The sequence below is a fragment of the Trichoderma asperellum genome, chromosome 2 (genome assembly GCF_020647865.1).
Source record: "Trichoderma asperellum chromosome 2, complete sequence".
NCBI classification, from domain to species: domain Eukaryota; kingdom Fungi; phylum Ascomycota; class Sordariomycetes; order Hypocreales; family Hypocreaceae; genus Trichoderma; species Trichoderma asperellum.
The window spans coordinates 1,675,860-1,696,477 of NC_089416.1; the positions used below are offsets into that span (position 1 = coordinate 1,675,860).

Below are 20,618 nucleotides of genomic sequence, written 5' to 3' on the forward strand. Positions count from 1 at the left end.
GCATGGCAGCCGCTCTTGTCCACTGGCGACCCTCCATCATGTGGCGAGGAGACGCTCACCGTGCGGAGAGGCAACCTCGTTGGAGAGGAGCAACCGCCTCTAGGCTCTCGGTATCCCGGATGTCCAATTGCGGGGGAAGCATATGATACGTCCCCAACATGGCGACGGAGCAACGGCCAACCACCAGAGCGTGTTAACCTTGCTAGTCATTGCCTGTGCCTTGCGTGGCGCTGCGCCGGCATCTGGTGCTGGCCGATAAGCATTGTCTGCGACAACTCATGCGCCAGCAGAAGTGGCCATTGTGATGGAGCGATGATGAATCGACCGCGGTGGCAGTTGAAAGCACATGGCGATGCGAATCCAATACATACTTTGGACATGCAGCTTGGTGCACGAGCTGCAAAACCGGTTTAGGCTCCGTCAAACATCCAGCGAGCTCCTTCCTGGAACGCTTCCCTGCAGCCAGCTTTTTCCAAGTGCTACTGTATGTAAGTATTACGGAAGAGCTTGCAGGCATGGCTACCTTTGCCGGGACAATGATTGCAGCAGCTTGCATCTGGCTCTTACACGCTCGCTTCCGCGTTGTCAAGCATCAAACACACACGGATGGACGTCGGACGCTGGTGATTCTTTGCTTGAGCAACGATGCCTGCATATCATCGCTAGCGCACCCAGCACACGAGAATCTTCAATCCCAACAGGCTTCATGGCGTTCGACTACTGAATGGGCTGCTTAACTCAGTGCTGGCGTTGCTGCACGCGTACATCACACACAGAAGAATGCGGGGTTGCGCCATGTCCTGCTTTCAGGCATCATGGCTTAGTCCAGGAGTCCCTCCAGCCGATGCGACGTCACTCGACTTCACTCCAGGCGCAAGGTCGTCAGCCACGCAGCGAGCTCCGGAGCTTTTTCGTGGTAGCCCGTTTGCTTCTCATTGGGCGACTGGCGAGAGATTTGCTGCCATGATTTGGCGGATGGGCGACGCTTCACATGCCTGGTCCTGCTGGCATCGCGACCAAGTCTTGTTTTCCCAAGTCTTACACATGCCTCATCAATGACGTCTCCGTGGGTTTCTGCTATCTTTTGTCTCCTATCCGACTGCCGGGTGGGCCAGATTCCTGGAGCCCACCCGGGTTATGGAGCAATCCCCAGCAAGGACGCGCTGGTCCGAGCTTCTTGCATCGACTTGACGCTGCTGTGGAGTCTTTGGATCGCATCCTCGCTGGCTAAATGGCGGGCTTTCGAGCAACCGAGAGTCATGACAGCGTTGAGTAAAGCCGGCATCCAGTCAATCCATTGCACGTGTGTAAGCGATGCACATAGGGGACAGTACTGTAGCGTAGTGCTGGAATTTTTTTTTTTTTTTTTTTTTTTGTCTCACCGTCCACCAGCTTATCTGCAACAGACCAACTAGCAAACAACAAAATTAGAAGCCATATCGCCATTCTAGTATAGCGCCATCTACCACTATGAAAAGGGCCCCTTCTTTGTATGTACTTCGTATCTGCGGGGAACCTCATTCGGTTCCTTTTTTCCGCGAACTGCTAGCAGCCAATGCCTCGGGAAGCGGTATCTCTATCCGATCAGATCAATTAATCCGTACATATGCGCCTCCATTCCAATCACATTCTTCCTTGTTCGTTTCAGCTCGTGAAACTGATGCCGGCTCATGTCTGCGCTTAAGCCTTTTGGCGATAACAATAGCCGTTGAAAGGGCGTGGCCACGACGCTACAGCCGACAATTCCCGATATCTGCGATCCGAACTTGTTACCGCGTCCAAGACAGTTCATTAGCCAAGATGCTAAGATTCTTCGACATCCAGATTCACCCATTGTATCCGCGTTCGGAAAAGCCTCAATCCGTATCCCACTTGTCTCTCTAATTGCCGGCTGCTGATAGGCTCTCCGGTCTCGCTACTCGTGTTTAACGTGCATGCCCAAGCTAACAATCGCGGGACTGAGCTCCGCTGTTATCTTAATTCGATCAGTGGACGTCTCAAATCTTATATCGGATACCGAGTCCTAAATCTCGGTTTCCGCACCGGCAGTGATTATTCCTTAAACATTTTGCTCTCAACTCCATTATCCCCATTATCTATATCCAATTGGAGCGTAATGACTCGAACATTCCACTAGCCAAGTCTTGCTGGTGATAGACCGCTATTTTCTGTGTTAGCTTCACAGTCTTATCTTCACAGTCAAGTTATATCAAAGCGTTGGCACATTGTGAAGTGACGGCGACTACCTCTGTCGTTTTTTTTCTCCGTATACTCAAAGCCATATATACTCTATTGTCTACTAGTCTAATACAACGAGGGGAATCTTAAAAGTCGTCCACCGTCAATCACAATGACAAGTCCGTTGCAGTAGGCCCCTGACTTTGAAATCAAATATAAAATGGTTCCAGCCATGTCCTGGTCGTTACCCATTCTCTGCAAGGGTATGAACTGCGCTGGCACTTTGCCTGGGGTATCCGAGTTCTCGTTGAAGCGGTTAACGATGGGTGCGGCCAATTCGCTCGGGAACACTAAGCGGCAAATGTCAGTCGGTATCCGAGGTTATCATGGCAACTCTACGCCGATGGCGGAAATTGATATTACTTACATCCCGGAGCAATGCAGTTTGTCCTGGATAATAAATGACTCGTCAGCTATCTGAAATCCCCTTGCTCTATGGCAAAGGCGTCTAGACGACGACGTCACTTACCTGATATTCCATCGTGGCAGTGCGGCCGAGAGATGCTTGGCTACGTGTGTTGCAGCCGCTTTTGACTGGCCATAAGCCCAGCCTCCTGGTGCGGCTTTGTTGAAACTGGCAATGGAGCTGGTGACAATAATCTGAGAGCTTTGCTCCAAGTTGCCCTTCTTGTTTCCTGCATCCAGAAGCTTCACAAAGGCAATAGCGGTATACCAGACGGCACTTGTGTTCACCGCAAAAGTATTCGTGTAGTCTTCAAAGCTGATGTCCCAGTTTGAATCTGCCCACTCCTCAATCGACGTGTCGTCCTGGATCTGGATGGACTGAGGCCCACCAATACCTGAATTGCAGACCAAGACATTCAGATAACCAGTGTCTTGCTTGATGAAGTCGACAGCCTGCTGTAGGCTTTCCTTGGAGGTCACATCACACTTGACAGGCACCACATTTGGGCCCAGAGAAGCAGCAGCAGCTTCTAGCACCTCCAATCGGCGCCCACCAATATAGACCTTGGCCGCACCATTTCTTGCCAATGCTCGGGCCATCATCAGACCGATGCCTACATAAAAGCGACGAGTTAAGATGTCGTATTTCCTTGAAGAAGTCTGCCTGGTCGAATAAAACAGAGAAGATTCATCACATCAGATGCTTACCAGTTCCGCCGCCTGTAATGAAAGCCACGAGTCCATCGACACTGAACAGGTTGTTGGCCACAACGGCCTCATCAAGATTTTGAGTTGCCATAGCGTTTAGGAGATGAATTGGAAATAATGAGGGCCGGATTCTCAGCTATAAGATTTCTAATTATCCGGTTACCCTTTGCGTGATGCCTGGAGAGTTCTTATTCGACCCCTCACCAGAAGCTTGGTAATATATTAGTCCCCATTCCCCACCATCTTCAAAGTCGAGCAGCTACTATCTCCGGTTTCGTTTGTCTTCAGACATCTATACACTGTACCAAAGCGAGAAAGTAGCGCAGCATTACCACCAAGTAGCCAAATTTAACACAGTGTTAATTCCAGACGCGCACCACGCTAGCAATCTTGAACAGGGGTCTTGGATTTTTTTCGACAATTGCGATCCAGATCTTATCTTAGCTTCAAGCTCCCTGCCCAAGAAAAAAAAAATTGTTGTCAACATGCCCAAACGAAAGCGCTCCGTCGCAGAAACCGTACAGAATAAATTAGAAAAATATCGAATTGATATATTTCGAGCTCTAAGCTCTGCAAAAGTCTATGAGCGAAAGCGCTTCAGCACCAAGCTGCGCGAGCCTGGAATCACAGTCGCGAAGAAGACCAGGTTAGAGCGCGAGTATGGAGTATTAAAAGTATGTTCTGCTGCAAGACAAATGCTCTTTCACAAATGAGAAGGATAGTTTCAGCTAACAGCAATCATTCAAGTCTCTCGATCTGCGGCAAACTGCCCGCCATCACCTGCACTCGAATCTTCTCCGAATCAAGGCCGTAGAAACGTCGAATGACATCCCAGAGGAGCTCCGCGCTGAAGTTCCGCGACCAACCCTTTCTCCGGAAGAAATTGCATTGCAGAATAATGTTATAAGCATTCTATGCAGTGCAAGCTCAACCAGACATGCGCTCGACCGTGCGATTACAGACATCTGCGAAACAATAGGCGTGCCTGTTCCAACCAAGTCGAAGCGTGTGAGAAACAAGAGAAAAGACACAGAAGAGCAACCTGCAGATAGGGAAGACGAGGACAACGATGAACAAGAAGACGACGTGAAGCCTTCAGCCGACTCTAAGAAGAAGAAGGAGAAGAAGGAGAAGAAGCAAGAGACTGCGGAAGAAGACCCTGACAGCGAATCTGAGTTCGAGGGCTTTAGCTCTGATGCAGACGAGCCTAGACCAACGATTGAGGAATTGGAAGGATCTGATCAAGAAACTGCGGTGACAAAATACGATGATCTGCTAGGTGGCTCTTCTGACGATAGCGAGGACGAATTTGACGAGGAGTTGTTGGCAAAGTACCGCGGGACGGAACAGGTCAATCTGGACGATATATCAGTATCCGGTTCAGGGTCCGAAGCTGAAGATGAAGACGAGCAAGACCTAGAATCCATAACCGGCTCGCGGTCGCCCTCACCGTTACCAACGAGGAAGCCAAAGAAGTCAACCGGCGACGACGGCGACAACGACGATGAGAAGCCGAAGCCCGAGACCACGAAAAGTAAGAAGGAGAAGAAGGAAGAGGAGAAGAAGAAGCGGGCTGCCAAGGCGGCATTGAAAGCAGCCCGGCCAGGCGATTCCACTTTCCTTCCTACACTCATGGGTGGCTATATCTCCGGATCTGAGTCCGCATCCGACATTGATGCCCCGCCTAAGAAACGCCGTGGACAGCGCGCACGCCAAGCCATCTGGGAGAAAAAATACGGAGCAAAGGCGAAGCACCTTCAGAAGCAAGCCGCAAAGGGCGGCAGAGATGCCGGCTGGGACATGAAGCGCGGTGCTGTAGGACCAGAGGACCAAGGCCGAAAGCCGTGGAAAAAGGGAGGCCGCGTGCCTGCAGGGGCCGGTGGTAGAGGAGGCTATTCACAAGGCCGAGGAGGAGCAAATGCTCACCAGGAAAGCAGACCAGCCCCTCCGCCCAAGCCAGTGAAGAAGGATAATGAGGGGCCGTTACATCCCAGTTGGGAGGCCCGAAAGAAAGCAAAGGAGCAGCAGAAGGGTGCTGCATTTGCTGGCTCGAAGATTGTTTTTGATTAGCGAAATTATGATGCTGGGATACATATGCCTATTGCATCTGAGGGCACGTCTCGAAGCGATGAGACAAGAGCTACTATAAATAAATAGATCGCGATTGAAGATTTTGCGATGATAATACAAGCTATCTATAGTACAGAGTTTTATGTCGACCCAAATGCTAGTAAAGTCAGTGTACCAGCGGTTGACGATGAATATTCTCAATTGCGTAGATCGTGAATTCTCTTTTCAACACTTTTATACTGCGAGTGCCGCTATATATCAGCCAATGAAGTTGCGGCTCCAACATTCTACATGTCTAGTCTAAACTAGCATCTATTGCTTGCAGACACGATCAGTAATCACTGACAATAAAGAGATAAATCAGCCGCCTGGCTTGCAAGCATCAGATGCATCAATCAACCCATGATGCAGGGGAGCTTAGCTAGGCAGCAAGGCGGAGCTGACAAACCATGCATGTATTGACCACTGCCATGAATAAATGAGACACAAGCCCATCATCAACAACCGGGCTGTAAAACGGTTAACATTTACACGCAGATCTTTAGTTCAGTCCTCAACTGCCATGGCGGGCATCTATACTTTTGTCGGGAGTGGTCAGCATGAATATTTCGCAAAAACAATCACAAAGCCATCTCATGTAAAGACAACCCCCAGAGAGACATTTCATTATAACTTCTCAGATATCCCAGAATCTGTTTTGAGCGATTCGCAGACATTATGCCAGCACTGCAGCGTGTTGCAACTAGAAAGTGTACGCCTGACACAGACCGCCAGCCCCAATCGTAACTACCCTCCAGGTTTCGAAGCAGACCCTCCAGAGTTGAAAGCAGATGTTCCTGGGTTTGAAGCGGATCTAGAATATCACCGCAAAGATACCGTTCCCTCGCTTCCACGCCTGGCCGAGTCCGCAGATGCTGGGTGTGGCTTCTGCTGCCTTCTTCGAAACGCCGTAATCCAGCATTTCAAGCGGTATCATTTAGAACGCCTTCCCGATGATACGATCGAGATGGTTCGGATCCGCCATTACTGGAACTTTGGTTTGACGGCGTTTACTGTGTACAGTCCTGCCTTTGATAGACCTTGGCACAGGTATGACTACCTTACTTTTCGCGTCAGTGCCAACTTGAATGGTATGATACACGTTAGCTCTCTTAAACTTTGACAATTCCTCTGACTTGGCGCGGGTGTTCAGATGAATGCGCTTCAGTCTTCGACATCTACACAAAGCGTATTCCAGATAGTGTTATATCGCCAGCCGGCATATTCACATTAAAGAAATGGGTTTTGGGCAGCAAAGAGGAAAAGGCTTCTCTAAAGGCACTCTTTCGGCCTACAAGACTGCTCCACGTTGGGGGTAGAAAGGAGTCGGGTTTGATTCGTCTTGTGGAGACCCATGGATATCCCAACATGGATGAAAAGCCTCAGCAATACTTGGCTCTAAGCTACTGCTGGGGAAAAGATGGCCCTTCGTTGAAAACCACAAAAAGTAACTATGCTCATTTACAAAAGTCCATCTCTTATAGTGCCATGCCCAAAGCGTACCAAGATACCGTGTGTGTTGCACGAGCGCTTGGTGTGAAATATATATGGATCGATGCTCTGTGCATTATTCAAGATGACAGGGGTGACTGGGAAAAAGAGTCCCGAATGATGGCAGAGATCTTTCAAAATTCCTTGACTACGGTTATACTACTCCGTACAGCATCATGCAACGAAGGCTTTCTGGAGCGGAACCCAAGTATCAAGATCAATTACCAAAACCGCCAGTGGAATGTTCGCGGCTCATTTTTTCTTCGCCACATGCCCTTTTCCTATTTAGACGCAGAGTCTGCCATACGTGGTGAACCTAGCTTCTCAAATCGACCAGTCTCGTTGGAACTTCGACACTCACCCTGGCAGACTCGCGGCTGGACATTTCAAGAGGATATGTTTTCAATGAGAAAACTATATTTTGGACAGCTCATGATGTATTGGGACTCTCTCAAGCCTGTCGATATTATGAGAACAGAGGACACAATCATTAACGACAGGTTAAATCGCGTTGACGAGAACGCTGAAACTTCAATCATCCATTCGTCTGAGCCATGGAGAGGTGACTACGATTACGACGGATGGTATTACCCAATGCTCAATTACTGCAAAAAGACTCTTACGTACGAGACCGATAGGTTAGCTGCGGTGTCTTCGTATGCGAAGCTCGTGGCAGGTAAGAGTGGAGATACATATGTAGCTGGCTTGTGGAAGAAGAATCTCCATCGTGGTCTGCTTTGGAAGATAGACAGAAGGCAACGCAGGACTTTCAGTGGGCTGATGAGACAATTATCAAAGCCCTCTGGATACATTGCGCCATCTTGGTCATGGGCAAGCCATCATAGTATCTTGCACTTTGATCTTTCAGATGGCATAATGCAGCCCGAGTGCGAGGTCCTCGAAGCCAAGACAAGGAACTTTGGAGGTGATGCATATGGTCCCGTACGCAATGGACACGTCTCGATCCGCGGAAAAGCCTGCAGAATCCCTGGCGGAAGGCTTCGAATGCTGCCTCTAATGTCCCCTTACCTCAATGTGCAGTGCGAGTGGCTGGCTATGGATGATGAGCAGTACGTCGCTCAGTGTGCTCTCGATTGGAGAGTGACAGATGGTGGCGGTAAGCAGCTGCCAGAGGCAAGTGGTGACTCTGTTGATGCAGTTGAGATGCTTCTCATTTCCAGCAGCTATACGAAGAATGCGAGCGCATTCTCCAGGAAGCCGCAGGAGTGGGAAATCAAAGAGGAGGACCTGCCACTTGAAGTCATGCATGGTATTTTGCTCTATCCGACTGGAAAGTCACGAAATGAATATTGGCGAGCTGGATTGTTCCATTCTTTGGCTGATGAGAAGGGGGGCAGGAAGTATTTTGATGAGTGTGAAGAGCGCACCTTTCGGATTATTTAGGCATGAAAGAGAGAAATATTGGGGAAGTTCTAGTTTGATACTATTCTATCGACTCTGTCTCTGAGATGATTCATCGTAATGAATGGTTGCATTTTATTTAACGAATTCTAGTTATTATAGAGCCGAGAGTGGCTGGATGCTGCTAACCGGGTTTCCTGAAGCATTCAGGCCACTTGTTCCTGGTAGTTGCGAGGAATAAAGGGGGTATTCACTTGCATGTGTACTATTTATTATCTTTCATGGGTCAACAACATATACAACAAACTCTTTTCACTACAGCGCTGGTTTACCTGTAGCTGGGCGGGTAGCATCACGCATTGCAACAACTGAACCCCCCCTCCCTAAATCGAGTCAGGTCCTAGGTGACAGCCTGTTCACGCAAGGCCCGCCGGTTTGGGTGATTGTTCAACTGCGAGGGCTGCGCTCGCTGCAGCCAGCCCCGTGAAGTGACCGGTAACATGGGGATCGGGCCCGATGAAGTTGTTGGGAAATCCAATTTCGAAGGGCTTCACACTCTCCAGGTACTCCACTTGCTCTTGTGTCAACTTGATGCTCAGCGCCTGAATGTTGTCTCTCAAATGCTCGATCTTGCGGCCGCCGACCATGGGAAACACACGGGTCGCCTTGGCTCGTACGTAGGCGAGTGCAATTGCCGTGATGGACTCGATGCCATGTTCTCCAGCAACCTTCTCTAGCGCCTCGCTGAATCTTCTCTCGTCCTCGCTCTGTTCGTTACCGTGCATCGAACGTAGGCCTTCGCCCTTCTTCGCCCGCTCTTCCAACGCCTTCTTCGTTTGAAACTTGCCTCCGCCAAGAACATCCCATGGCGCGAGAGCCATTCCATATTGACGGGCCATTGGGATGATTTCCCTTTCAAAGTCACGCAGCATGATATTCCAGCGACCCTGATAAATGCTAAACGGAGTCTTGCCAAACGCAGCGGCATACTCATTAGCCGCGCTCACAATCCAGGCGGGCGTGTCGGATACCCCCAAATAGAGAACTTTGCCTTGCTCAACGAGAACGTGCAGGCTATCCATGATTTCTTTGATAGAAGAGGTAAAGTCCCACCAATGAACATAGAGGATATCGATCCAATCGGTTTGTAGCTTGAGGAGTGAGTCGCGGACACTCATGTGCATGCTTCGTCGCGAGTTGCCAGAAGTATTAGGTGTCCGCCCTTTTCCAAGGGCGTGTGACTTGTAATCAGTGGTGTATTTTGTGGCAATGACCATCTGGTCACGGTTTTGCCGTGTCGCCATCCATTCGCCGAGCCATGTCTCGGATTCATCATCTTGGTAGCAGTTCGCAGTGTCAATGAAGTTACCACCAGCTTCAAAGAAATAGTCGAGAAGCTTAAAAGATTGTTCTTTATCCATTGAGCCCATAAAGTTAGACCACGAATTACCAATAGACATTGCTCCTAGTTGGAGAGGAGATACACGAATGCCAGCCGTAGAAGAGAGGATTCGATATCTCCCAAGCTCGGTTTTGGGCTCGGGGGCTGGAGCGAAGACTTGGTCCATGTTGATAATCTTGGTATTGTCCTTTGTGATGTTTAATTAATATGTTTAAAACTGTGCAGGTTCTTCTACAAATGAATGGAGAGAGGGGAGACACACAAGCCATTTATATTCATGACTTGCAACCTAGTTGGTGGAACAACCTGACCTTTTGCTTGAGTGAATATGGGACTCTCAGACTATGTTACTGTCCATCTAGTCTACTTTAGTAAATCTGGGATGCTCGGACTATGCTACTCCCTGTCTAGTTCATCGTTGTGACCGATCGACTTTGGTAGTCATGTTCTGAACTAGAAAAGTCATAACCGTAAGTGGCCCCGCTCCGACACTTCTTGAATAACATAATACTGCAATGCCACTCAAAAGAATCAAACTCCGCGATGTCGATGTGCTATATTGATCATTATATCCGGAAACTCCGAGGCAACGGAAGCTTAGAAGGCTATTAATTTCGTCTTTTAGTCATCTCATTGTCTCGGATTTTCTCTAAGTTTTTGGATATTTGCAAATTAGGCTCTCTTCAGCCACATTTCTCATTTTGAAAACGACTTTACTCATATCAATCTTCGTAGGTCCTGGGCGACGCACGAGGCTGGAGTTTGGGAGGTAGTGAAAAAGCTAATATGACAGTAACCCAATATATCGAAACTTGATTAACGCCTCACATGCTCTTGCATACTCTGCGTCTAGTAAATGAATATGTATTTTTGTTCTGTTAGAGGCAAACATTTCTAGTTTGATCGTTCAATTGCAAAATATAGAACTATACGTCCCCTTTCTCCTACAGTTTTGGCTCCAAAAAAAAAGGAGAGATAGTATTCCTCAAAGTACTTCGTAGAATAGTAATTACCTATCTCCAGGATATATATGCGGACTTAATCAAGATCCACCTTGTGGCGCCGCACTAAACAACCAAACCATAGTTGGGCCCGACCACTTCAGGAAAACACCAAAAGTTTTCGGCCGAAAACTAAAGCTTTTAAATACTTTACACATAGTTTATTTACTATTCGGCCGAAAGTTGTAAGGAATAGCTCCGTAGACTCTATCATTCATACCGATATCTCCGGATAGGCGCCCTTCTGAAGAAGTATGACGATTAAATAGATATAAGATGTATGAACAGCAAGTTGTATTTACGGTTTAATATCATTGGTAGATACAACCATCTTCACACCTTAAGCTCAATCAATTTGCCAACAAACTTCAGCCATGTCTTCACCAATCGGGGTCTCGTTTCCATCATTCATGCTCACCATCAGCGGAGAGCTCTATAAGCCCGCCAACGGGTCCCCCAACCGCAAGGGCGCTGCCGTTGTGGTGAGCCACCCCATGACGGGGGTCAAAGAACAGACGGCAGCGGACTATGCCCGAGCTCTATCTTCAGCGGGATTCTACGCCTTGACATTTGATGCTGGCTACCAGGGTGAAAGCAGCGGCGAGCCCCGTGGGCTTGAGGATCCCCACCAACGGGTCGAGGATAACAAGGCTGCTGTTACATACTTGACCACTCTGAAGGGCGAAGTTGACCCCGAGAGAATCGGCGTCCTGGGCATCTGCGCATCGGGTGGATATACCTCGTACGCTACACAGTCCGACACCCGCATCAAGGCTCTTGGAACAGTCAGCGCCGCCTGCGTGGGTCGGATGACACGCAATGGTGGTCTCTTCGAAAGCAATAATAAAGAGTCGCCCGAAGCCATCGCTGGCGCTCTCAAAGCCGCGGGAGACTGGCGCACCGCCAATGCCAACGACACCAAAACTCAAGCACCTCGTATGTTCGAAACTGACGCATCCTCAGTACCAGAGAATGCGCCTTCATTCTTTAAATCGGCTGCCGCATACTATGGCTCAAAGCGCGGCCACCATGCTCGATCCGACCAGCGAGTTCCCCCATCGAGCTACGATTTGATGATTGGATACGACTCGTTCAACTATCAGCATCTCATTTCGCCGCGGCCGTTGCTAATGATTGCTGGCAGCGATGCTGAAACTCTGCACTATAGCAGGACGGCAGTGGAGGGGGCAAAGGACCCCAAGGAATTGTTTGTCATCAAGGGCAAGAATCATTTCGATTTATACGATGATTTATCAGAGTCGGCGCCAAAGCTGGTCGAGTTTTATGCAAATGCGCTCACCCAGTAAACAAAGAATTATAATTTAGTACTCATCTTAATCATCTTCACTTAATTAATCTAGATATTACATGTTGAGAAGGCGCAACTTAATTAATCCGCCTTGAAGAAGCATCATAAACTTACCTTTGCCGTAGTGAGCGCCTCATCATAGACATTGAGGGTAATATATAGGCCGATGGTTAAGATCTATTCTTGCATGTAACACAACCTGTTTTATATATCAATGAAAGGAACTTGCAATTCTGCCACCCCAGCAAGATAACGCACCCTTTTGGCTACGCGACATTTCTTTGTTAGCAGGTTGCAGAACTGAGACTCTTGTTCTAATTAGGCTGAACATTCCCCTAATCTATGCTTACCCTTGTACACGTTTTTACCAACAATGGTGGTTTCGAGCTTCTTTCTCTCCATGTTGCCATTATCTTAATGTTTGTTGACTGAATTTTCATCACTTGTAATGCCAGCCTTACTAAATTATTTTGCTGATTACCTCACGCATCACAGTGAAGTCATGCGTGCTATGAAACATCGTCACCACTGTTGCATAAGGCAAGCTTATGACACCCATGATCGCTGTGTCTCAACCACTGGCTCAAAGCTATTTGCGGCACTTTGTTTCACGTTTAACCCTCCGTCAAGAGAGTGGTGGGCAGCATCTCACTAGCAGCTTCCTTTACGGATCAACGGGCAGTTGCGCTTAAGCTGCGGTCCGATGCGCTTTCTTTGAGGCGATCATCACTTCATCATTACTAGCGCTCGACAGTCAACGTCGCGATCGCCTCGATTATTAGCCACCATGCCTCAGACCTACGTTCGTTCATGGCATCTGACATAACTACACAACTATCCCCGTGCCTGTATTCTTTTTCACTTCAATCATCCATGATTGCATGATTCGCCCATCCCACCTTGGTAACGGGCTAGTCAAAAGCAGTCGTCGCATCCTTGGAAACCCGCCATATTCATAGAGCCTCAACAAGGATCAATTAATACATGTACTTCATGTAACCATCAGCCCCAGCCTCCAACCCCCCCACTGCGCTTATTTTTCAATCTGGGTCAATTACGAGCATCGACACCCACAATTTGGCTTGACGACATTGTTATTCTAACCATCAAAAACGGCGTCCGCGATGGAAGACGTCATGCGCCAATCACCTGCCGATCTCATCGAAACAGAGGGTCACGAGCAGGGATGTCCTCCAATAGCAGTCTATCTCGACTACCCCGGCTTTGCAGCAGCTCACGATCGCAATTAGGGCACATGCGAAAGCGAGTCTGCGGCTGAGCCGAGCCTGCAGGATATAACACCTGCAGAAGGCCAATCCTGTGTAACCAATCCTTCGACCAGTGATGCGGGAGCCATGTCGGTCGCTTCCACCATACCTTTACGACAAGACGTTGGCGAGCTGGAAGCTGGTACATCCACTGCCATGCAAGAGTATAATTCCCATTCGGATCGTGGCTCTGGACTTGAGAGCTACTTCGATCTTGCTCAGGGCCCTACTGCGTCGATCAAAAGGCCTGCTGAAAAGCAAAAGATGGCCTTTGAAAAGACGACCCGCTCTACATCTTCTCATCTGCCCTCTAATATGTCCCGGCGCAGGGCGACAAGCCAACTTGCTTCCCCTATTGTTGATTTTGATGTTGCTACGGCAGAGAAACCATACAGAAAGCGCCAGAGCAGTCAACCAGTACCGGGCCCCAAGTGCTACTACATTATTGATCCCAGAGTCCCCGGCTTAGCTTGGTACTTGGCAAAGGGAAAGGGCAATTCAAATTCACCAGAATATGAAGTTGAAAGCGTACCAGCTTGTTTGGTTCACACCAGGCAGAATCATGTAGGATATCTTATTGAAACAGCTAATCGAGACGAGGTGACCGTCGACGCTGGATATCGATCAGCATCTTGGACTCCAAAATACCAGAATGGCTGGGCTACCGTAGCAGAGCCTCTTCAAGAAAAGGCAAACATCAATTCAGAAACAAAATCCAATAAAAGGGTGAATCGATTTGAAAGAAGTGACGCTGAAAGAGAACCACCCAGCGATGAGTCGAGTGTTATCGTGAACCGCCGCGAGATTCCCCTCATAGCGAAGAGTATCATACGCCAGTTGCACACAATCCGGCCGCAAGAGCGCATGTATACCACAAGCAACAGTGAAGAAAAGGACGGGGCTTCATCATCTGAACAGCGAGATCTCGAGAATATCATCGAGGCTGCCCTGTTGGAATTTGGGAAACTAGCGCAATACAGTGATAAAACCAGGGCTCATGGGGAAGAAATTACCTCCGAGAACAAAACGCCTGCCCAATTCAAGCTTGAAAGCGAGTCTCAGCGCATTAATCTTCGGCCATCTATAGCTGCAGATCCGGCCATTACGTTGAGCATACCTGAGACATCATTTACCATCCCAGACGCTGATCACAAACACAATGTACTCAGAAAAGACTGGAAACGAGGAACTTCGACAGCGACGACGCTAATTTCACCACAAAGCATTACTTCAATCACCTGGACGAAGCATGACGGGCATTTGGAAGAGCCGACTGGGCCTCCTATAACAACAGACAGTCCTTCAGATGAGAATTCTGCCGAAACACGTCGCACCTCATCCTGTCATGGTCACAGTCAAGACCAGAAATTAGAGGCCTCGCAAACCTCTCTTGGGGCTTCCAGTGTCGCATCATCCATGACCTCGTTTCCGAAACTACTTTCACGCCATTGTACTCGAGAATGGATCAAGCCTCTTACTAATTTGGAAGACTTTCACCACAGGCCATCATCTGAACTAAAATACCCAGGATCTGAATCTCGCGCCGATCGCCCTTCCCACGTGCCGTTTAACGAGAGCTCATTCTCAAACTCTTGGGCCGGCGATAGTTTCCAATCTCATGATGCTTCCAGCTATTTTACCAATGAAGCTCATCAGAACGCCCGGCGTTCAACCATATCCCAGTCTCCACTGGGAAACTTGAAAAACTTTGGTAGTCAAATTGGCGCGGCGCGGCACCGCCGTCGAAGTACGGCATCCTACGATTCCAGGGCTCCGGTCTGGGAGGATCAATTTCTGCCAAGTATTCTAAGCAGGTTCTTCCATAACAAAAGTAAAGGAACGCCTGGAAGCCCCGATTCCAAAGAAACGATCCATTCAGGAGCTCTGGCCCCTTGCAACTCGCCGGCTCACGGCCATTATTCAGCGAATAACCCCAGATCTGGAAATGGGTCGTTTCATGAACGAAGCCCGACTGTGTCGGTGGAGGACAGAGCCAGGATACAGGAAGTCCTTGTTGGAGGCCCCGCAGCAATGCACAGGCGCCGATGCGATACGTGTTCTGAAGATAACAGGCCTCACATTTGTGAGGAAGACATGGAAAATAGAGTGAGGTGAAGATATGAAGAGCAAGATTGTACCAACATATGCGAGTAAAATTAGTTTTCCGCACCTTTCCCTATGTTGTATCGTCCGCATAATAATATTAATAATACATCATCATTGAATGATCTTTGTCCTGTTATGATGTCGTGGCCGAATACCAAGTATTGCATCAATGCAGTCTATTCTTCTATTCTCTTTTGTCTTCCGTTCTCAAGAAAGAGGCTATGTTACATATCTTTGCCAAAATTTAGATAAACGAATACGGTGTCACCAAATATATCCTAGTAGACACTACATCAAAGTTTGTTTGTACCAGAAATTTATGAATGAAACCGAAACTAACTAGGTGTACTCCGTATCATGCCAGTATGATGAGAAAAATTGCGCTTTACACCGCCTTTGACGCCCTTGCTTTATTCTCCCGATGTCTTTTCTCCTTCGCCGCCGTCTTCCTGCGAGTCATCCACGACTTATTCAAATCCCTTCTGTTCTCCCAGAACCATTTCTGGAAATCGGTTGTGGCAGAATGTTTTCCCCCTGCAGGGCTTTCATCATCTTCACCTTCTCCGTAGCCTTCTTCCTCTCCCTCCTCCTCTTCCTCCTCCTCCTGTTCATCAGCTGCATCTCCTTCTCCCATGTCTACGTCTTTCTCAGGGGAAGCGCCCCAAAAGCGCATACGTGACGGATGGGCCGTATCTGGAGTTGGGGCAGCACTTCGAGTGTGGCGCCATTCAAAGTCCTGGCGGGTAAAAGGCGTCATGGGCGCGGTGGCTGGTGCGGCTTCGGAGGACTGCTCTTCCTCATCTTCCTCTCCGCCTCCGAAGAAACTAAAGGGCTCGTCTTTGGGAACGGATGTGGGCCCATTGCCGTCGGGTTTCGGTCGCTTATACAGAGCCTCTAGGGGATGTACCTCGACATTTGTTGGTGTCTCGGGAGGTGGAATTTTAATCGCCAAGGGCTTGGTGCTTCCCGGGGCGGATTTAGATCCGCTGGCTTTTGATGAAGATTTGGGTGTTTCCTTCTCTGCTGCTTTTGAGGGTTGCTCTTCCTCTTCATCTGAGTCTTCGCTCTCGCTTGAGTCGTCACTTGAATCATCGCTTGAAGTATCGCTGTCATCGTCCTTCTCCTCGCCGTCAACCTTGCTTGCAACAGGGGGAGTCACTTTAGGAGTTGCTTCAGCTTGCACTTTTGCCCCAGCTTTTACCTCCTTTCCAGACTCTTCTTCAGACTCTTCCTCAGAATCGTTTTCCGATGATGTGCCTTCTGATGAAGTACCACTGCTGCTGGTGCTATCATCTTCCGACTCTTCGGGCTCTGGCTTGGGTTTGGGAGCTTTCTTTTGCCGCTGCGGTGCCTTTGGTTTCTCCTTCTCCTTTACCTCCTCCACGACGTTACCCTCTTCGTCAACCCATCCCTTTCCTTCCACATACTCAGTAGCCTTTTTCCGGTCCGTTGCCACAGAGGCTTTGAGAAAACTGGGAAATTTTGTAGTTTTCTCAAACTCATGGATGACGACCTCTCGTGAACTACCCTTCTTCTTGCTCCTCTTCTTATGCTCCAACTCTCCGGGAGCCAAATTCTTCATCGTGTTCGGCGGCAGCTTTGTCTTCAGCAGGCACTCCTCTCCCTCTGTGTATTTGGACTTTGGTCGCTTTCTCTTCTCTTTCTCTTTACTTTTCTCTTTATCTTTGCTGTCCTTGTCCTTCCTTGCCTTCTTCTTGGTCGTTGTCGGTGTCTCGGTCCATCCTCGCTTTACCTGGCGGTCATGCAGCGCGACGCCCTCCAAAACATCTATCTCTCGCTTTCGTTTCTTCGAACCATCTTTGCCTTCTTTAGAAGATTTCCTTTTCTTCTCAGGGACTTGCTCTTCTTCCCCGGTCGGCTCTATCCGCGCCTCAGGGCGGGCCTTCTCAATCCGCATCTTGCACCCCTTCAGCGTCGCTCCGTTCAGCTTCTTTTTCAACTTTTCCGCATCCGCTTCGGGAAGTTCGACAAATCCGTATCGCTTCTCCGGGAATGTTTCAATCGTGTGGTAGGAGATGTTACGAGCGACCGGGAGCACTGAGGCAGGAAGCACAACCTTGACCAGTTCGGCGTCAAACGGCGTGATGTGAAGGCGCACGAAATCGTCGGAGTCGCCCATTGGGAGCTGCACGAAGACGTATTCGGACTATGCACCGCTTTTTGCAAATTTATCCAAGCGCGTTCCGAAAATTTCACCGTGTTGCGACGCAATTAAGCGCCCGACAAAAAAATATCCTGGAAAGGTGCAAAGTCGACAAGGAGCTTTGGAAATTTTAGCGGGTCTAGAGACAAGAGGACGGGAGTAGGGACTTGGGTTAATCCGCGCCGCTGGTTGCTACTCAGCTCTAGGCATGTATTTTGCTACCCTAATGCTGGCTATAATCTTGCTTTTGAATCTAATGGCTTTGTAAAGAGGTGGTTATAAAGAGATGTTGAATTAATTTTGTTCTCACTATTTTGTAAACTGGGATATAAAAGGCAAGAATTTAAGATAAAATGTATTCATACTGTTCGTTGGAACAACTGCGTTTACACTTACGGACATGCATAAGAGTATTTGGCATTAAAGTCAGATCAAAACCATGCATCTAATTTGCCTCTGACCAAGACGTTGTTCTCCCCCTCTCATAAAGGGAAGGAAAAGCATTGTCAAGAGCCCAAAAAATTATTTACAACCATCAAAATAGTACAGTCAGAGAGTCATTTGCATGTCTATAAAAGCCTCGTGCCACCACCAACTCCATCTTATACCATCATTTGGGCTATCCCAATAAGAGTCCTTCATATAATGTTACATAATTTTACAATAAGTACGTATTGAAACGCGTATGTCGCTCTGTGTATCAGAAAGAAAATGCCTACTCTCTACTCTACAGTGAGCATGCTCGATTACTTTATACATTGGGTGAGAGGAGATCGTATTTGACACATCGTTCCACCTAGACAACCGCAGATTAGCAAAAATAAAACTGATAGAGAGAGACAGAGCCTCATATTGGAGACACTCACATCGTCGACGCTGGCTTGCAGGAATTTTCTCGTCTCCAAGCCCATCCATAACATAATCATCGAAAAATCGCCATGTTTCGCCATCTCTGCACCACTTTGGGCACTTAGCTGTCTCAGAATCGGAAGTGAGCTGCTCAGTAGATCGACATCGGGGTTTAGGCTACGACCAATGCCTTCAAGAAGAAGAATGCTGATGACGACGTTGACAAAGTCGCCCTCTAGACGGACGTGATGATTGCGCACCATGGAAAGGACTTCTTGTAGAATATCACCAATCTTGACGTTGCCAAGTGCGAGGGTGCGGCTCTTCACGCTGAGAACCAGGTGCTGCATTTTGAGAGCAAACACTTCTTTATCGATGACGGCTTCAGGTTGACGACAGCGTTCGCACATTAGATGGCCGGCTTTGTAGCCGTCAAACTCGGCGACAGCTCGGAACAAGGCCAGGAAATTGTCACGGTTGGGTGCATTCAATTCCGTTACAAGTCCCGTGTCTATAAAGACAAGCTGTGGACGATATCCTTCCGCATCAATCTTGGCCAGTTCAGCTTCCCATGCTGCCCTATCCTTGCGGTGTCGGTATGGGCGTAGCCGTTCTAAAACTTGTTCTGTGAAATCTAGTTGGTTGTCATCCGAGGCAGGCGGTGATTTAGGCGTTTTAGGAGACCGACGTAATCGAAGATCTGGTTGCGCGGATTGATAGAAGCGGACCATAATATTGCCTGGGTGCAGATCGGCGTGGACGAAATTATCCAGCAGCAACATTCGAAGAAAAGCGTCCAATCCCTCATTTGCAATGTCATGCTGGAAGACACCGCCTCCACTCTCCATGAAGTCTGCGAGAGGTATGCCTTGAGCAAATTCCTCAATAAGGACATTGCGGGTGGTGAACTCAGAATAGGGGAAAGGGAACGAGGCAGTCGTCCTGTCCTTGAAATTCTGCCTGAAAGTCTCCAAGTTGGCCGCTTCTATTCGCAAATCTAGCTGAAGTTTCATCATCTGGCCGAACTGGGCAACTTCATCCGGTAAAGATAGCCATTCAATCGTAGGGATGGCATTAAGCATTGAAGCAAAAAAGCCCATAATCTTCAAGTCTCTCCGCACTATGCGTTCGACTTTGGGATGTAGTACTTTGACTGCGACGTAGGTTGATGGGACCTGCTTTGGAGAGCTTTTCAACACAGTCCTCACTTGTTGCTTTACATTCTGAGATAGCGGCCGTAGCCTCCGCGAATCCGCCTCAAGATCTTGCGGCGTTGCGAGATCAGGCTTGAGCTTTGCTTTGTACACTTGCGCAATTGCACCAACTCCAAGAGGTGTCTCGTAGAATTCGTCAAATATGTCTTCGAACTTACGGCCATTGAATGCAGCCTCAACCGTCTTACGGGTGACATGCATGGAATGAGCCGGAGCATTCGAGTGCAACTTTGACATTGTATCGCACATGGCCGTGGGGAAGATGTCGGTTCTCGATGCCGCCCATTGTCCGAGTTTGATAAACGCCGGGCCTGCCCATTCCATAGATTGCACAAGGAAGCCATACCACCAAAGGGTGCCACTTCGTTCCCCATCTTTGTCAGGATGCCGTCGGCCAAACCAAATTACAGGAACCGAAAGAATGACAGGTACGAAAATAACCATCAGGTGTAAAAGTCTGGCTCCAGTGCAAATTGGCTCCCAGATATAAGTGTCCCAAATTAAGACAATCTTGTGCACAATTCGAGACAGTCCCTGGTCGTCATCGTCAATGGATCTCCGAATTTCAGCTCGGGATGCCTCCAACATACGAGACTCGCCAGTCTCATCAGTGTCTCCATTATCCGTCTGTAATAGCTGAACAAAGGCTCCTGTGCCTAGCGCAGCTGCACCGGCCGAAGCATGCAGCGATATCCGGCCTCTTGGCTTTCCTTTCCATGCTGGCAACCTCGTTATGTGAATCCAATTACATGATTCAGCACTACTCCGATATATAGTTTGGCGCAGCGCATACGGCCGAAACAAGGTGCGCCCGCAAAGCCGGCCAAAGACAAAGCCAGTCCTCATATCGGCGGACTCAATCCCAGGCCGATGTAGGCTACTGTCATAGTCGAATCCTCATGAAGAGTTCCAGCGGTTCAAGCATACCAAAAAGAGGAAGAGAGAAAAAATAGAGCATCGACCCGGAATCACAAGCTTCTCTGCACGAATCC

At 48.6% G+C, this 20,618-nt stretch overlaps 10 protein-coding genes across 10 annotated transcripts; 5 read left to right on the top strand and 5 right to left on the bottom strand.

Moving 5' to 3' along the window:
* Window positions 1-202: 202 nt before the first annotated feature.
* Window positions 203-556, bottom strand: TrAFT101_002861 (uncharacterized protein; the record flags this gene model as incomplete). The annotated part of the gene is made up of 1 exon (XM_066126718.1): window positions 203-556. One exon carries the CDS (start codon window positions 554-556, stop codon window positions 203-205), a length of 354 nt encoding a protein of 117 aa, XP_065982825.1.
* A 499-nt stretch (window positions 557-1,055) lies between these two features.
* On the top strand, window positions 1,056-1,415 carry TrAFT101_002862 (uncharacterized protein; the record flags this gene model as incomplete). Its single annotated transcript, XM_066126719.1, has 2 exons — window positions 1,056-1,307; window positions 1,407-1,415. The coding sequence occupies 2 exons, from the start codon at window positions 1,056-1,058 to the stop codon at window positions 1,413-1,415; spliced, it is 261 nt and encodes an 86-aa protein (XP_065982826.1).
* Window positions 1,416-2,216: 801 nt separating this feature from the next.
* Window positions 2,217-5,589, top strand: TrAFT101_002864 (uncharacterized protein). Its single transcript, XM_024899298.2, has 3 exons — window positions 2,217-3,565; window positions 3,721-4,025; window positions 4,099-5,589. The coding sequence occupies exons 2-3, from the start codon at window positions 3,837-3,839 to the stop codon at window positions 5,419-5,421; spliced, it is 1,512 nt and encodes a 503-aa protein (XP_024763979.1). The 5' UTR covers window positions 2,217-3,565; window positions 3,721-3,836; the 3' UTR covers window positions 5,422-5,589.
* On the bottom strand, window positions 2,220-3,606 carry TrAFT101_002863 (uncharacterized protein). Its single transcript, XM_024907622.2, has 4 exons — window positions 3,352-3,606; window positions 2,708-3,257; window positions 2,606-2,628; window positions 2,220-2,528 (listed from the first exon to the last, which is right to left on the bottom strand). The coding sequence occupies exons 1-4, from the start codon at window positions 3,440-3,442 to the stop codon at window positions 2,305-2,307; spliced, it is 888 nt and encodes a 295-aa protein (XP_024763978.1). The 5' UTR covers window positions 3,443-3,606; the 3' UTR covers window positions 2,220-2,304.
* A 394-nt stretch (window positions 5,590-5,983) lies between the features above and the next one.
* TrAFT101_002865 (uncharacterized protein) lies at window positions 5,984-8,355 on the top strand (the record flags this gene model as incomplete). The annotated part of the gene is made up of 2 exons (XM_066126720.1): window positions 5,984-6,551; window positions 6,614-8,355. The coding sequence occupies 2 exons, from the start codon at window positions 5,984-5,986 to the stop codon at window positions 8,353-8,355; spliced, it is 2,310 nt and encodes a 769-aa protein (XP_065982827.1).
* A 238-nt stretch (window positions 8,356-8,593) lies between these two features.
* AAD14_2 (Putative aryl-alcohol dehydrogenase aad14) lies at window positions 8,594-9,881 on the bottom strand (the record flags this gene model as incomplete). The annotated part of the gene is made up of 1 exon (XM_024899423.2): window positions 8,594-9,881. One exon carries the CDS (start codon window positions 9,879-9,881, stop codon window positions 8,730-8,732), a length of 1,152 nt encoding a protein of 383 aa, XP_024763981.1. The 3' UTR covers window positions 8,594-8,729.
* Window positions 9,882-11,090: 1,209 nt separating this feature from the next.
* On the top strand, window positions 11,091-12,023 carry TrAFT101_002867 (uncharacterized protein; the record flags this gene model as incomplete). Its single annotated transcript, XM_024903465.1, has 1 exon — window positions 11,091-12,023. One exon carries the CDS (start codon window positions 11,091-11,093, stop codon window positions 12,021-12,023), a length of 933 nt encoding a protein of 310 aa, XP_024763982.1.
* Window positions 12,024-13,117: 1,094 nt separating this feature from the next.
* Window positions 13,118-15,514, top strand: TrAFT101_002868 (uncharacterized protein). The gene has a single exon (XM_024910914.2). The coding sequence runs from the start codon at window positions 13,381-13,383 to the stop codon at window positions 15,406-15,408; it is 2,028 nt and encodes a 675-aa protein (XP_024763983.1). The 5' UTR covers window positions 13,118-13,380; the 3' UTR covers window positions 15,409-15,514.
* A 59-nt stretch (window positions 15,515-15,573) lies between these two features.
* Window positions 15,574-17,652, bottom strand: TrAFT101_002869 (uncharacterized protein). The gene has a single exon (XM_024904971.2). It carries the CDS (start codon window positions 17,537-17,539, stop codon window positions 15,785-15,787), a length of 1,755 nt encoding a protein of 584 aa, XP_024763984.1. The 5' UTR covers window positions 17,540-17,652; the 3' UTR covers window positions 15,574-15,784.
* Window positions 17,653-17,945: 293 nt separating this feature from the next.
* Window positions 17,946-20,614, bottom strand: TrAFT101_002870 (uncharacterized protein). Its single transcript, XM_024907623.2, has 2 exons — window positions 18,430-20,614; window positions 17,946-18,359 (listed from the first exon to the last, which is right to left on the bottom strand). The coding sequence occupies exons 1-2, from the start codon at window positions 20,470-20,472 to the stop codon at window positions 18,315-18,317; spliced, it is 2,088 nt and encodes a 695-aa protein (XP_024763985.2). The 5' UTR covers window positions 20,473-20,614; the 3' UTR covers window positions 17,946-18,314.
* Between the last annotated feature and the right edge of the window lie 4 nt (window positions 20,615-20,618).